The sequence below is a fragment of the Polypterus senegalus genome, chromosome 4 (assembly GCF_016835505.1).
Source record: "Polypterus senegalus isolate Bchr_013 chromosome 4, ASM1683550v1, whole genome shotgun sequence".
NCBI classification, from domain to species: Eukaryota; Metazoa; Chordata; class Cladistia; order Polypteriformes; family Polypteridae; genus Polypterus; species Polypterus senegalus.
In genome coordinates, this window is record NC_053157.1 from 179,959,935 (window position 1) to 179,977,703 (window position 17,769).

The following is a 17,769-nucleotide window of genomic DNA, read 5'->3' on the forward strand; positions in this document are numbered from 1 at the left end:
AAGGCGGAGAGAATTGCTGGAATGATCCTGCAAGAGAGACTTTAAACATCCACTGTCACTTGTCCTTACCTGTCCTCCAATTAAAGCCATGATACATGAAGTATTATGCATCAAAATCAAACATGAAACAGCAGTTTCAGATACTTGCCAAAAACTATACTGCTGTTACAAGCTTATTTTCAGCATAACAATTATTTTATCAGTGAAGCATTTTTTTCCATAATGAAAAGGTCTGCAGACTAAATCTTGCATGTCAAACCGGAAAATACAGAGTTGAATATATTTTCTCATATTATTATTCAATTTAAATAACAAAATTCAAACATCTTGGTTGAAAACAAGTTTTCAAAATATAATAGAAAATACTGTACCACTGCATTCCAGACAGTAAACAATATGAGGTGTTTCAAAATGAATTAAAGCATATGGTGATTAGTAGGACATTTTAGTACAACATGCATGTGCAACTCATTTATCAGAAATTTGAATATTCCTCATATGAAACTGGAATAACTTGAGCAGGTGTTAACAGTTCATATGGAGAGCAAGAATAATATATTGATTAGATGGCTGAACTTTACTGCTGGCACTACCTTTTGTCTACTCACATTTTATAACATTATTTTTAAATGAACACCACTTGTTTAAAGAAATTGATTACCCAAATTAACCGTAAGACTGTCAACTAATTTGGGCTAAATGAGTTTACTTAAAATTCTAATCAAATGCCTAATAAAGACAAATTCAAGCATTAATTAGGTGAGACATATACTGCTTTATAAAACCATTTCTGTGGTAATCACAGAAAAGAAAACAATTTAGCAGCTCAGAAACAAGTACAATGCTCAGAGTTACTTACATCTGCCGTTTTATGTATTCCTTCAGTAGCCGCTCATCCACACTGTACATCTGTACTCCGGTACCATCATCATAGTAATACATCATATTTGTGCTGTATTCTGTTTGAAATGAGTTGTCAGAGCTATCCACATATGGCTCCCGAAATCCATATACATAGTCATAATGCACTACAAAATGTGGAGAAGTACTAATTACTAATTTAGCATACTTTTCAGTCTGGTTATTTAGTTTTCAGGTCCTTTTATGTAAGAAAGCCCTAGAAACTTGAATGAAACTTCCATAAACATTCCCAAAAACTGTAAACAGAATGCTAAAAGTTACACAAACATGCTGGGTTAAGGAACTGTGACCTCACTAATGTCAAGATTCATGAAGAAAATAATAAAATACTAAATAAGCAGATCAAGAATTGCAAGTTTCACTCACTCATAGACATGTCTCAGAGCAAGAAACCTGTTGGATGAGCGTCTCCTTTAATAAACTGGATGAAAATCTTTACCTGTACTCGTATAGCTTTAGCTGTTGGGAGCTAAACATTTAAATACTAACTGTAAACAATTTCAATTCAAAGAAATTAAGTGACAGTGACTGATAAATGTTCCATGTTCTAAAAAACAAACTGTGGCATTAACTGTTCCTCAATAAAATTTGTGAGTCCATTCTAGCTTATGACAGTGTAGGCATATGCTATAAAACATGTACAATTGTTGTAAACATTTGCCACCTTTGTCCAATTCAAATCTGTGATCTTGGTCTCTTCCAAGGTAAGATGACGAGGGGATACACAACTGTCCCAAGTGAAACAGGTTTGTAACTTGGAGTCTTGTACATAAGTGAGCATAACGTTGGCTGTGAAACTGATCAAAGTATCAGCGTACTGGCAGAAGGACTATTTGTGTAGTTCAGAATGGTGGAAGTAAAGCATGGGGTCCTTGGACAAGGTTTTGAAGTTATAGATCAATATACATTTCTATCCACACCTACTGTTACAAGTAATCAAAAAAATATTATGTTCGTGCAAACAGCTGAAATTGAATAGGGCCAGTGACAATAACTAGTTTTGAGTTTCCCAGAATTATGACAGTAGAAGTCAATAAACCACAAACCTACTAGAAATTACTTTAAAAAAACCTCACTAATACAAGGTAAGATAACTTTAAAGAAACAAAGTTGGGAAACAACAAGTTACAATATAAAAAAAAAATACATGCAAAATAATAGACCTATATCAAACTCACATGCAAGTTAACATAAACTGCATAGTAGCTCAGTTATGGCAATCCCTGTGTGGCCAAGAGTCACCTTAAGGTGTAAATTCTACATTACAGTTAACACATTTATATTACTAAATGTCCTAACTTGCAAAATATTAAAATTTTATTTTATTTTCAAAAAACCCTTCACCTTGAAGAAGTGTAACCTCAGGCAAACCTACAGCAGTGATGCAGCAATAGCAGTCAAAGGACAGAATTTAGGATTAGCTTACGTGAAGTTGGATTAAAAAAATAAAAAAAAGTCACAAAAAGGGGATCACGAGAAGCAAACTGGGAATGGCATACAAGTAAAAGTTTCCGATTGTCATTTTGGTGGCGTCCCTGTGGCCGTAACAGCAGGGAAGTAATTTAGGTGCTTGAAGGTCTGGCAGCAGCCTCACTGTTATAAATAAACATGTCTAAGTGAGAGGGGGCTGAACTAAAAGTTGTGTGGTGTTGCAAATTCTCATCTTGGTGCTCATTACACTATTGCAAAGTTATATGAACTTCTTAATTTGGATATTAGAATTGTATTAACCAAAACTGAACTTAAAGAAGTAACATAAAATTGCCTGGCCATAGTATAGTAATGCAAGAACCATTGTAATAAAGCCGCTTGACAGAAGAGATGGACTCTGTGGCAGTTAAAAATGAAGGTCAAGACTGGAATTGCTGATGCTCAATTCATCATCATTGTGATGTCTGCAGCATAAAAACACAAAACCTGATGGTAAAACATTTTCTACTGGGAGCTGGACTGATAATATATAATCTGGGAAGGACAGTTTCTACAATTTGAATTTATGTGTTGTTAAATGAAAAGTTATGATTGAGAATACTGATGACTGTAGTTTTATGTAACTATGTATCTTTCATTGTATTTTCTCCAGCTTCTTTACAATTTATACACCATATCTACTAACATTTTGATAAAACAGAAAATAAGAAGCAAAAATATAAACAAAAAGTGAAAGAGTTTTTATTTCTTAAGATTGAAATGCTGCAGGAAACACAACATATTAAAATGCAGACTGAGGAATTATTTACACTTCCAGGTCTGACCTAAAACTAGATAGATAAAGACTAACCTGAGGGGCCAAATAACACATCTTAAGAGTTTATCATTATTTATTCAGGAAAAGAAAGACTATATTATTAAATATAAAAAATATAAAAGTGGTCCTTATGCAAGAAAGTCTCTTACATTACATTGGAGGAATTCTGGTCTGCTTAATTTCATTTATCTTTAAGGGTATAAATTTATGCACAGTTCTATTAATGTAGCACCACAAGCTGATGCAAACATTGCTCTTAGTATGACTGTATACAGTACATATAAATTTCAAAATATTAACATGTTACTGCTATAATGGTACATTTGTTTGAAGGGTGTCTGAACTTAACAACAGTAATTTTAAAGGCCCTGATGTTAAGATAGTGATATCTGGCATGATACTGTGGTATTAGTATGTATTGTTCATGGTTTTGTCTTTAGGGGATCTTCCCCTGGCCTTTTTCTCTAAACTTAACCCAGTATCAGGTGTTATAGTCATACCATTAACGGTGCACTGCATGATAATGAATACACTTGACTTGAGCAGTCCTAGTTTTCATACTCTTTCTCTCTACATTTAGCATTTGTTTGCTAAGAGGTTGATGCGCTTGCTGCTTTCTGAGCAGCTCTTCTTTTCTCCACCCTACCGGCCCGCTTCTCTTCTTTCGTCGGCATCTGTTTGCGTTAAAACTGATTAAATCAATGTTTGTGTTGCAATTACTTAGTACGTTTTCCTTAATTTTGCACTTAAGCTGGCACTTAAGTCTTCAATCTGCCTCAAGAATAACTGAAGATATGAACAGTTAGGGGAACTGACGGTGAAGGTGGTAGGGAATGAGAAAAGTGCCCGTAAGCATGCGCCGCACAGCCGCCCTGCTGGCCGCTGCAGATAGTTGAGTCTACAATAAAATAAAACAAAAATAAAAAGAATAATAAAAACCATCACCCCAAAAGCGGACAGTAGAGGTCATGTAGTATATGTGTACCAAATTTCAGGTCAACAGTTCAAACAGTTTGCAAGCTACAGGTGATTTAAAATCCTGGACAGACAAACGGACATGTGAATATTTTTTATGTGGTTACCACCTAGTAAAAGATAATTTATAACTTTACATCAGCTAGAATTTAGTGCTATTGAATATGGTCCCAACTAATGTATTTAAAAAAAACTGTTACAGTAAGATTTGGAATAAACTTAAATTGTTATACGTTTGCTTTTTATATATTGCCCTATAAAATATTATAAAAAAAAAAAAAAGTCCCAGCCTTTCATTGATTTTTCTCCAACATTCCAAAGACATTCTAAATTAAATGGAGGGTATAAATTTACCAAATATGAGTGTGTGTGTGTGTGGGTATACATAGATGTGCCATGTCCAGGGTTCTTTTCTGATTTTGTGCCCAAATCTAAGCTAGGAGATTGTTTTATGTCAGTTGAGTGAGTTTGTAAATTGAACAGATGAATTTGTTTGCTGCCATGCACAGTACAGCTGCATGTCATTATATATATTTTTTATATCACAGTCAAAACAAACTTTTTTTGCCGAGCTACAGCATCAGACGTAAGGCAAAAGCCCTGAAAGGGATCCCATTAACTGCAGTGTACACTCATGCTCACTGTCTTACACAGGTTCAGTTTTAACTGACAAATTAGTCTTGCACACATATCATAGGAAGGGTGTTGGGGAGGTTAGACTAGAGTACTCAGTTGGGGGGGAAGCATGCAGACAAAGGCCGAACATGACATTTACATACAGACAATTTACTGGCTGTGCACTAACTCCTAGGTCACAACGTTAAAGTATTTTCACACTCAAAGAAATTCAACTCTCAATTGGAACCACTTCTCTATAGTTTTATAAATACTGTAATTCTACCTAATAGAAAATCTTGAACTAAATTTTGCAATATGATAATAAAATGTCAGTGTGTACAAATGTATGGTTATATCTGTTTATCATTAACATATTAAGCTTATGGTAAAAGTTAAAAAAAATAATTAAACAAAAAAAAATCCCTACTCTTAAAAGAAAAAGTTTTTTTTTTTTGCTTATCCTGTTAGCAAATATGAATTCACATTTCACCTTTTTCATTTAACACTTTCCAAACAGATATATTATAAAAAAAAAAAAACGACATGCAAAAGAAGGACTTACTGTGCGAGTTGCCTCTGCCACGTCCTCGCCCTCGTCCACGTCCTCGGCCTCTGCCTCTAAAGCCACCTCGTGTATTGGCTCCCTCACTCCGTACACTTGAAACTTCATCCTGGTCTTCTCTGCGATCTCGGTCCCTCCGCCAGCCTTAAGGAACATCAAATTAGGTTTAGATGAAACAGTGTAAATTTGTATTATGGGTCTTTATGATCCACTTCAGAAAGTGTGGTCTGTGATAAATTCTTCAGTGGTTTTGTTTTGTCTTAGAAATGTCTTTGTTTTTTTTTTTTTTTCTTAAGAGTGACACTATTCCCTGCAGAATCAAATCCCAATCCTATAGCTTGCTTGTTTTACAAAGGTGACTGTCATGCTTCTTGTGCACAGACAGGCGTTTTTGAACAGAATTGGGTTACCAGTATGTATGGTTTCACTGATACACAAACATTGCATTAGTCCTCTTGTCCCATGGATACAACCTTAAACTTGTAAACCTTAAATCTCTGCCACACAGTCAATTTTGATTATACTAAAAATTAAAAATGTTACTTACCAGCCATTTTAGGCTCAGTGCCTTTAATTATTCAACTTCAACACAAATACTTCCACTTCTTACATTAGTTGAGTTTACATAACATGGAATCTACAATGTACGAGTTTCACAACCACAATACAATGCAAAGCGAACTGTATCAAAGTTCTACATAGTTCTACATTTTCATCTAAAAACAGATAATTTTTAATTTAAGAAATTGCTTGTTGTTTTCACCTGGTTAAATGAATCTATTTAAACATTTCTACATTTGAATCTTTGAAACAAAGTCCTTAAAAACAAGGGAAGTTTGTTATTGACAGTCTAACATGAATGACTTTTATATACTGTATAAACGTTTAACCACCTCTTGCTTAATAAGACTACAGGCTTAGCTGCTGGTGGATCTAATATAAACTGAAGGAAAAGAAAAGCAATCATTGTATTGTACATCAGATCATCTTTTTAGAAAGCAACCTACAAGTAAGGCATTTTTTAATGAACAAATGTTACAGAATAGTGACAATGTATTAATAATTGTAAGCTTCAGCTGCCTTCTTGAATGTGCTTTCATGCATCAAGAGACAAGGTAGCAGGAGAACAACCACGTACATTTGTTCAGAGATAGTATAAGAGTGCCAGACTATGGATATTAGAATACTCAGAAGCTCCGGCTACCAATCTGTGGATACCTATAGACAAGGCAAGACAATCTGGAGGGTAGCACTTAAGACACTGCACCTATTTGTTTTGAAACTTTCACAATGTGCATTCAAGAACACTAGAAATAGATCAGAAGGAAAAAAGAAAGGCATTTTACAATTATTTAAAAGGAAAACAGGTCAAATAGGTAACTCAGGATACTCTACTAGACACAGTGTTTTCAATGAGAAACAAAGCAATACTCCAGGCTTCAATACATGTAAAAAGCACAGATCAGTATTTGTTCCCAATACAATATATTTTTTAACATGGTTGTATTAAAATGAACAATTTCAATATGAATGACAAAACACAACGACTTAAGAAACAAGAAGATCCAATATGTGGTGCAATACAAAGTTGTCTGTTCTTTCTAGAAATAGATTTGTCTATAAAGATAGAAGCATTCTGTGGAAACTTTTTTTATATATACGGTTGAGGGTTTTTTTTATGTAAATGAACAGCAAACTTACTCCTTGAATAATCATTTCTTCGGTTATTGTGCTGCGACCCATTGGAGTCAGAGTGAGAGTGAGAGCCATTTCTGGAGCTGGTTCTCTCCTGGTCATCCTGATTCGTATCTTCTAGGAGTAGCGGTACCCAGTTACGTTTGTCACCTAACGACAGCGCAGATTGAGAAGATTATTTATTCTCTGGGTATTAGCACAGAACTGTTTCAAAACTATGAAGGAAGGTCAGTTAGGGAGAAAGGTGCTGTTTAACATTTGGGTTGAAGGGATACTGTAAATAAAAATACACTTGCTTACTTAATGCTCTCCTTTTTACAAGAAATATTAAACTTACTCTGAGAAGGTGAAGAGTGTGTCAGCTTTAAACATTTAACGCAATAGTGTTCAAAAAGTTACATTAAAAAGATTTAGCTTTCTGAGACAACCACTTGTAATATTTCTTTTTGATACAATACTGACAAAATAGCAATGAAGCACAATAGCTTTTGTGCATAAGAGACACTAGATGTCTCTTTCATACAACGGGTCAATTATGGAAACAGAAATCTCTTAATAAGAGAACAATACATAGAAGGAACTCCTGTCAACATTATTTACTTAATGCTTTTGCACAATGTTATCTTCCCTTTTTATTTTAAATTAAATTCTACAAATTAAAGGCAAAACATGCTCTTGATGCCAGCTTTTGGTACATAGGTTATTTACTAAACAGAAAGTAACATTTAAACAATTTCTAGAACTGAAAAAGTACATCTTGAATGTGGCAAGGCAGACTTTATGAATTACTTTTATCCAGACTTACTGCACTATTCAGTGAACTTAAAAAATGGTACTCTTAAACCTGGATAAAATAGACCAGCGAATTAGAGCACAGGGATGAAAAGAAAAATGGGCTACAAATCTGAAGACATCTATTGGTTTGACAAATATATTTTATCAAAACGTAAATACAAAACGTGTTGTTACATTAAAGACTCGAGTGTAACATATAAAGACATCTGTCTTCAGGTTCTAAGTAGGCATTCAACTTAGTGAAGCTCAGACTGAACTCATGCTGACAATAAACCCATATACCTTACACATTAAAATCCCTAATTAAGGCAGTCAACAAACCAATTCACAGCTACAGTTACAGGGCTAATTTTACATAGGCAGTTCAGTTATATTTGTAACAGCAAATGTAAATGCATACTGTAGACTTACAATGATGTACACTACAAATATTTTCCCTATTTTAAGTATACATCAATGTCATTTTTACCATAAAATATTATCTTTATCCAAAACCTATGTAAAATATGAGAAACTGAGGATGTGAAGTATCATTAAAAGCAGTCGCCTTCGGAGAACAATGCTCCCTTAAATATTTAAGTACTTATTTTTTATTACCTGGCTTCTGTTAAAAGCACACAATTGTCTTAGTGGTTCTTTGTTACAGACAAGCAGTGTACACTAGTGACTATGTCTACAGATTATAATTCTCAAGGTTGCCAGTTTAGGCCCTATCACCTACATGCTATGTGACACTACTGAAATCACTTAAATATGTCAACCCTGAAGTATGCAAGAAGATCTAAAATTAAACATCTCAAAAATAAAATTGTACTCTTTATAAATGCCCTAAAAAATGGTCTATTGAAAAGTGAATGTTTTCGTAGAGAGTGCTCTAATGTTTAGAGAAGTACTGTACTTCAAATATGTATGGTATCACGTTTACACCCCAAATTAGTGTGATATACTTCAACGTTTAAATCCCAGGCCGAGTCATTGGCTATGAGCAGTCTGAACTTTCTCAGTGTTTGTGTGCGTTTTATCCAAGTATTCCTGCTTTCCTTTTGAATCTCAAAGAATCATGTGGTAGGGTTAACTAATGGTTCTTCATTAGCCCCAGAGTACTGGAGTGAATATGTATATATACTGGATATAACTTGTAATGATTTGAGGAATATTTTGGACAAATTTATAATTAAGTAAATAAATAAATGTAATGTAAAATGTGACAATAAATAAAAACACAATTGTATGTGAGCAAAAATAATTAATGTTTGGCTGCTAATTTGTTTATGAACATGTATATATTCTTCAGTGACACCACATGAAATGTGCAAAGAAATGAAAATGGTCATTTTCACCCATCAATTAAGAGGGTGGACTACAGAGAGTACTGCGTTTTGAGTGTTGAATATCCAGTGAAGCACAGCTCCATGTTTTGACTGTGCATGCCTATGGCAGATGAGTGCAAGGAATAGTGCGCGAAGCGACTACTTTAATGTGAGAATCTGTGAATTTGTCATTAGTTAATTTGTCAATTTACCAATGAAAACACAGAACTTGCTACAGCCCATTTTCTCATCTTTGCTGGGTGAAAATGGCAGTTTTTATTTTATTGCCTACTGCATTGAAAGAAAGAAAGAATGAAAGAAGCAACACAAACATTTGATGAAACATTTAATTATTTATGCTCACAAATCACTGTGTTTTGTCATATTTCACAATACATTTGTTTTTTTTATTTACTTATAGTGAGAAGTCAAGCAAAATGTCACCTTTTATTGGCTAACTAAAAAGATTACAATATGCAAGCTTTCAAGGCAACCCTGGCCTCTTCTTCAGACAAGACTTAATTTATTTACTTACAGTAATTTTATCTGAAACAATTCTCATTATTTTGTTCAAACTCTGTAAAAGTCGTGTTTTCATCTTGTATCCCTTTAATCTTGAACTGGATTACATTGATTAGTAATGTATGGCAGGATAGAGAGACATATTATAAATGCAGTAACTTTTGATTTGGGGCCAATTCCTAAAAGCAGAGAATTTCATTCCCAGTAGGAGAGCACCTTCAATTTAACATGGATCTCCCTTTAAAAGATCACATTACACTGTGCTTAAACGTGACTTGTCTAAATATTGTAATCCTTTCTTAAGAGCACAGCCGTATGTGTGGAAATGCAATCTCTCCAAATAGTGTAGCACTTTGTATCTGAATATGTCCTCTTTCCAGAGAGCACTTAATTTGCCCTCTGCTCCGACTGTAAGCAATTCTACTGTAACTTTGTGGCTACAAAATGGATTGGGATAAAAATGATTATTTTTATTTCAGAAAGCGTGCAAAAATTTTGAGGTGGATAATAAAATTCTATACAAGGTAAATATAACATAACCTTTTTCCCCATATAGGAAGTGTTTTAAATATAAGATACATTACCCTTTCCCTTACATTAATGCATATTTTACTATGCTATACTTTTTTTAATATAATCACGCAGAGCATTACATACATCAGTAATAATAAAGTATATACAAACTGTTTACCCTTCACTGTTAACAGATTCATTTTATATACCATATGATTTTGATTCATTAAGTATTTTACATGTTTATTATACACCATAAATAGGTATGAAGGGTATAAAAAAGTTTGCATAATGTAGGAAATAGCGATACATGAAAAATTTGGATTTTTTTTTTAATATAGCCTTTATGTTTTCATAGCTAACATTTGTATGAAGAAAGAAAAAAAAAAAAGGTTATTCCCTTGTTGGGGAAAAAAAAATTGCTAGAGACACCTTTGCGGTTGCATAACCTTCAATAACAAAAGCCATTACTCACAACTGTGAGCGCTGGTATTCACAGAAGATTCAACCAAACACAACATTGAATCATTGCAAAGCATCATCCTTAAAAGTGAAGTCAGTGAAATAAGCAGAACTAATCCACCCACGTACCGACTTTGTGCTGGTGGCTTAAAGACATTTGGAAGCATTCTAAAACCTGAACAGCTCAAACCAGGAAACTCATTAATTTATGACGGCAACTCCAAAGCAGGCCTCTCCAACTGCAAACAAGTCCTTAGTGGACTGGTTCACAGGAAAAGTGTTTCTCCCTCTCCTTGTGTTACCTAATGAACTGTCACAAGTGTGTTTCCAAAGCAGCCAAGGCCTAGGGATGAATACTCTGCTGGTTCAGTTACAGCTCTGAAAACGAAGTCTACACCAGCTTTCAAGCTCCCTCAACACAAAGTGTGCAAGTGAAGATTTTTGTTTCTATCGAATTCAGTACCATTGACACATCGTTAATTTGAACTAATGTTTTTATTTAATTGGATAACCAATTTCTTAGAAACATATCTCAGTATGTAATTTGATTAAATAAAATATTTATTTTTGTTATAGCTTTAAACATTCAAAAATTTGTTATTTATTCCTTTTTAGATTTTTTTCAAAAATATTTCCTTGCCTAACTTGTGTAAAAACTGAACATTTGAAAAAGATCCTTTTGTATAAAAGATGCACATACTTGTGTAAACCCTACATTACATAAAGAAAACCTTGTTGAAAATTTCTGAATTAACACAATGCAAGTGAAAATAAAAAGATGATTGGAATGAAAACCTGTAGCCATTTATTCCCAACTGTAGTATTTTGAGCACCAGTGAGCTGTCCATTGCTACAGGCTGCCAAATGCACATTACCCGCATAACGAACACTAACATGATGGCAAATTACTGTATACTGTAAATATTTTTATATCAATGCACACAAAAATGGACAAACACAGAAAAAAAAAAATCAGTCTTGATTTTAAATAATACCTCTTATGGAGAGTTCAGACATAAGTCAAACAAAATTACATCAAAACGGTAAGGACTCGTCAAACAAGTAATATGCAAAGCCACTGGACGGTAAGAGGTATTGGAGAAGAAGCATTGATCATATTGCAATGAAACCACAAGCATAACCGAAAGCAAGTGCACTCTCTCCAGCCAGGTACTGTATATTAAGAGAACAGTGTCTCAGTAAAAGTTCAGTAATTATCTCTTATCAATTACAATTAAAGATATGTGGTAGGAAAGTATCACAATGAAAATCTCCTTGATTGGCACTGCCATATCTTGTACCAAGACAAAAGTAACATGGGGAGGAGTTGTTACCTTTACCTTAAACTGAGAAAATACTATAGCACTTAACACGGTTCTATTTGAATACTGAGCAGAACCAAAAAGGCACCTACTTAATTTCATTGATGTAGTACAGCATAACAACATTCTTTCATGCCTCATTTAGAATCACACCTAAAAAAATTCTACAACAATCTAATGTGATACAGAATAAATAGACTTGCCAGATTCGGGGGACGCTGTGTGACATGCAATTTCTAACACTAAGTAGCCACAATAGAAGAAACACCATCTCATCCCTTTTATCCCCTTTCCTGTTAGTACTTCATTCCCACAAAAAATGTCGGAACCTGAGAATAAGTAAGTTTACTCAAGTAAAAACACAATTATGCTAGAAGAGCACATCTGTCTGTTAAGGTAGCAAGATTGTTTTTCCTGTTATAAGACGCACTGCATTTGTGCAGCATTCAAATGCTATGGAAGTTCTCTTCGCATCGATCAAAAAAGTTTCCACTCAGAATTTTGGGAGACTTGGTGACCATCGATTAGCTAAGTGATCCCCACAAAAAGGAAGTTTAAAATTAGCTGTTTTTTGTGAAACTAAAAAAAAGAAACTAAGTGACACTAAACAATTATTTCATCATTAAAAATTAATTCAATCTGAGAAAACAAACCATTTTTTATTAACTAGTTATTTTTTATGGTCTGATAGATCAAGGTTAGATCACTAATCAGCTAATTCAGGCAGCAGTGTTTTCTCCAAATTTACTCGCTGTGAATTACCACTTTAAAGAGTATCTAACCATTTAGAAGTACTCATCATCCAATGGTATAGCAGGCAAAACTGATGGGCACACACAAGTTATTGTGACAGGAGATTGTGGCCCAGAAGTTAGTGCCCTGGGGTTGAAACTCTCTATGCCTCCCTGAGCTACAATCCTGCAAATATGGTATTGGTGAAGTGGCATACTTGTAGCAGGTCACAACTAGACCAATAAATTGCATGTTTTGTATTACATTGTTACATGGCATTTTCTAGCTCAATGTTATATTTGCCTTTACCACATTTGCCCTTGGACTTCTGCCACTTTTATCTGCATTCCTCCAGTGTATTCATATTTTATCTGATGTCTTTGAACTATAAAATGAGTCTCTTTGATATAGTGCTCACCCTATAATATACAATATAAAATAAACTGATAAAGTGGTCTAATATTTTGACCTTGCAGTACATGTGGCTTGCCTTTTCTTTGGCTGACATTTTTCTAATTTTGCAAGGTATTGCTGAATATACAGTATATGGTTTGGGCAGTATAAAAAAGGTCTTCATTTCCTACAAAACTAAAATACCATTTGTTATGCAAGTCTTACATTAACTGGACAAAAGAAACAAAGCCGACAAACTAAAGTCTCCCAAAAATGACCAGGACAATGTGATCTGAAATCATATTTTGGAAATTGCCGATTTTTTTCAAATTTTTATTTTAAAATTGAAAATGTGCACAGTGTATCTTAAAAAGCTAATCTACAAAAGCACCATGATGCAGTAAGCTCTATGGCAGTGCTTCTTGGACTATTGTTCTTACCGCCTCTCCTCTTCATGACAGATGACTGAAACTCTTCATGGTTTGCCTTTTCATCTGGGCTGTCCTGTCCAGCTTCCCGATTTTCTTTACTCTCACTGTTGTCATCTTTCTCACCCTTCTCTTTCCTTTTCTCTTTTCTGTTGGGAGACATCCTTCTGCTTTGGATATTAATGATGTTTTGGTGCTGCTAAAATAAATTTCAATAGTAAAAGTGTTAGAAAGCCAAATCAACACCATCTTGAATCAGCTCAAAACTGTTATAAGATTGAGCCAAAAAAATTGTTACAACTAGTTAAAACTCCATCCTTTAAGAGATACAGCCTGTAAACTGATTCAAGATTAAAATAATCAAGAACGTCACTGGGGAAAAAAAAGGAGCGTCAAAATGAAATAATACTTTCCACAAACGGCAGAGCAGAGACTTCCTTTCATTGTTTCTTTCAAAATCATGTAATTAATTATTCTAAAGGGAAAACTTGTTTTCCCAATAAATTCCTGAATCACATATGAAATTATTACATAGCAAAGCATGTTCTAGTTTGCAATCTCTAATAATTATGTATGAAATTAAATGAACTATTAGGAGAGTTAAAAAGTATATGTTCTTAATGTGATTGAACAACCCCAAATGCTGTTCACATTCATAAGTTAGCCAACCTGCAGCATATAGCACACAGTTGCTAAATCAGAGAAAGTTATCAAGATTTCATGTTTCTTCACAAATGCAAATCAGCAGTTATTGCATGTTACAACTCGTTACAACCTCACCTGACACTTGATTAAATATTCCTTTTTAGAAGGTAAATAAAGAATAAAGAGATATACTGTATGTCAGCAACTGAACTGAGACGTCAGCAAAGATCCCTGTCTAATTTTCAACCACTGCTGGAATGTGTGTGCTTTTATGCAATATTATACCAAAAAAAAATCCAATGATGTTTTAAACATTTTAATTTGCTGTGAAATATGAAAGCTGAAAGTAATGGAATTTAATAAATGAAATGTAAAAGAATTAGTATAATACTTTTTGCTCCTTTAATCTTTGCATTTTTCTTGATAAGCTCACCAGTCTGTTTCTTGTGAAATTCATATGTTGTTGTGACTAGTTGTCAGCTTATTTGCTGGTTTCTCAAATTGGCTTTTCATGAATTTTACCATCTTTCAAATTTTGTTTTCTCAACAACTTGAATAGTTCACGCCATTAGTCATTACCCTAAAGAAGTTGCATACACCAGTAAATTTCTATTGAACTTATGAAGCAGTCATAAATTTAAATTATGGCATGATGTTTTATTCATACCAACAAGTATTGAGAGTGTGCCTCGATTTCACATGGCAGAAAATCTACCTTTTCCCATGGTGGTTTGCCTTCAAAAGGGTTTTGGCTGAGAATCGCATCCTTATTATGAAACTATGCTGCCATCTGTTGACAATTCATAAAAATTGACCCAATACTTTTCATTAAGGCTCTGCAATTGTGCATGTCATTTCATAAAATTCACAAAACATTTGCATATTGGATTAGCTGGCATCGCTTGATGGGTTTAGTACATGCGAGTGTCAGTTATATGAGCGAGTGTGTTTTGCAGTGGCATCTCAATCATTTTCTCTATCAAAAATCTGCTACCGCTTTAGAATGAAAACAATAAAAGCATAGAGTTTTAAAAACCTGAATATGTAAAAATACTGAATGTAGTTTAAACACATTAAGCAGGAATATTTAAGTGTAGAAATTGTATAGTCTAATCCATCTACAGAGTGTTTCTTTACTGAAAGAAGTTTTTTTCTTTGGTAAAGAAAACATTATAAGGGAATCAAAATTTTTCCTGTGACCTGAGAACCACTCCAAAAATTAAGGATTTACGCCTTGTTTGCATGTGACGTTTAACATCAGTCAAAGGAAAAACTAACTATTGAACATCATTTTAACACAGTGCAGTCTGATAATGATAATAATAATAATAGTAAAAACACTCAAAATTCCATTATTCTTACAAATTACCCATTTCACTTAAAAAGAATACAGTATATCCTAAAATTGTGTTTTGCAGTGAACATCAAGAAAAGCCAAGGGCTGTTTACTAGGAATGGCAAGAATTGACCAATGTCAGGAATATTTTAGTCATGTTCAATACAAGTATTATGTATGTAGCACATTCAAGAGTATACAGATCCAGTGAACTAATATCAGCCCCTGGGCAAAAAAAAAAAAACTACAAATTTTATATACAAAAATGTTCTGAGTTAGTTATACAGTAATTCTGATACATCAGATTAATCAAAGGCACTACAGCTTGAGGTACAGTGTCTTAGTGTTTATGTATAAGCTAAATTGAGATAATTCCCACTGATACAATGGAAGGTTTTTGCAAGTGGAAATGTTCTGAATCCATCCAGGAGCTCATCCTTGCCACTATGCTATAACTAAGATGCAAAAGTATTGGGACTGCCAAGCCCAGCCACATCAAAATGGCTGAGAGACACCCATCCTAAGAATGTGACTCAGTGATGCAGTCTTTACCAGACCCCACAGGCACAACACTCTGCATGATATGCATTTTTATTATTTCATGTTTTAAAATCTGCAGTTGATATGTACTGTTTCATCAGCAACATCTTCTTCTACAGAGAATTTGTGGCAGTTTCAGGACAAAAAAAGGCATGCGGTACCACTCTTGACACAAAAGGTCTTAGAGCCACCTTGTAGAAGAAAAGAAACATGACCAATTCATACAGGAGTCAACATGAAGAACCACTTGAGTACATGTAACAAGGAGCAGCTGGGTATACAAATCTACACCTACTCTTAAAACACATATGCATAATAAATAGTTTTTTTTTAATAAAACAGATGAAAATATAAAGGCTGAGTGTTTTTTTCTTTTTATATTTTTAAACCTTCAAGTTCAAAACCACAATTACAGATTCTAAAGTATTTACCGCCCCATATACCAATAGTTATATATTTGCATTTTTAATTTTTATACAATTGGCTAAGAAGTGTCGCTGGAGAGATGGGTGTTAAATGCTTTAAAACCTCAAAACAATTAACACTGCTTTGCTGAACTGTTTTGTTGCTTCACAAAGCTTTATCCTGCAAATCACTACTTGCTACATTATGAAGCAGCACTAGTGATGATTTCTGAAAATACTTTCATGCACTCATCCCGGCCGACACATCCAGGCCGCTAGACGGCATCTTCCCTGCAGCATGGAGGTGCCCCAGATTCCCACAGGATACAATGGGAGATGGAGTTCAGCTTCAAAGCCCTGCTGGGTGCCATCGTGGGATGCTGCAGGGAGACACGGAGATTTTTATTTTCCCTGTAGCCCGGAAGTACTCCCGAGGACGGAAGAACAGAAGTACTTCCAGGCTGAAAAAAAATTATAAATCTTCATCTGACCCTAAAGTGCAACAGCGACCCCTAGCGTCCACAGCACGTAATTAGGAAGGATGTGCCAGTACAATTCTGAAGTTATTCTGCTACTGCAATATGTATCTACATCATTAATGAAGATGAGCAAGACAGTTCTGACGGTGGTCATTCATGCCCAAACCATACAACTACATTAACTATACATTTTCTCAAGATTAAGTTGTATGCATTACAACTTCTGGTATTTGTGCCTTTATTCATATGTTCACTTTGCAATTACAGTACTGTGACATTCTCTTTGCCAATCTCTCAATTAACAGTTGGTTCTAGGACTTTACTGGCTAATCCCTGCACTTTTGTGCAAATCCCAATCTGGTCTTTCGGCTGTAGTCCTGACAAAGTTTGGCCTGTGATGAGGCTTCTACGTGAATCTGATTGCGAGGTTTCTGTAATAAACTGATACCATCACCATATAAGTTGATTAATTCATGAAATTACAATTTTTTCAAAACTGTTGATTTTAGTATTTTCAGATTCTATAATGCTTTCATTAAGGTCAAATTCACTTTAGCATGTACATATCTTACTTTTTTTAATAGTAAGTCCTGCCACTTTATATCTAGTGACTGTAAAGATAGACAACCAACTAAACAGCAAAAGATTTAACAATGCACATTCATGTCTTTTAATGTCAGGGAAAATATACAGTATGACAAGTAACTATTAAAGCCAACTGGCACTGAAGTATCACAATGCTTTTTTTTCTCAACTGAAAGGATGTCCCTGCCCTACATAAAACATGAGAATTCCTATGACAACAAACACTGAGAAAGGTGAAAAAAAAAGAAAAAGTGGTATCATTATCTAGGAGTATTTGATTCTAT

The 17,769-nt window shown here is 34.3% G+C and overlaps 1 protein-coding gene across 4 annotated transcripts in view; it reads right to left on the reverse strand.

Moving 5' to 3' along the window:
- Nucleotides 1-17,769, reverse strand: part of larp1b (La ribonucleoprotein 1B) — a 106,042-nt gene that overhangs the window by 39,939 nt on the left and 48,334 nt on the right. For 2 of the 4 annotated variants that reach the window (XM_039751703.1, XM_039751704.1), the window contains exons 4-7: nt 13,509-13,695; nt 7,026-7,169; nt 5,325-5,468; nt 860-1,028 (exon numbers count right to left, since the gene is read on the reverse strand). In XM_039751703.1, coding sequence (XP_039607637.1) covers nt 860-1,028; nt 5,325-5,468; nt 7,026-7,169; nt 13,509-13,695 — 644 coding nt within the window. The remainder of the gene's footprint in view (nt 1-859; nt 1,029-5,324; nt 5,469-7,025; nt 7,170-13,508; nt 13,696-17,769) is intronic. The other 2 variants (XM_039751705.1, XM_039751706.1) reach the window with 2 other exon arrangements.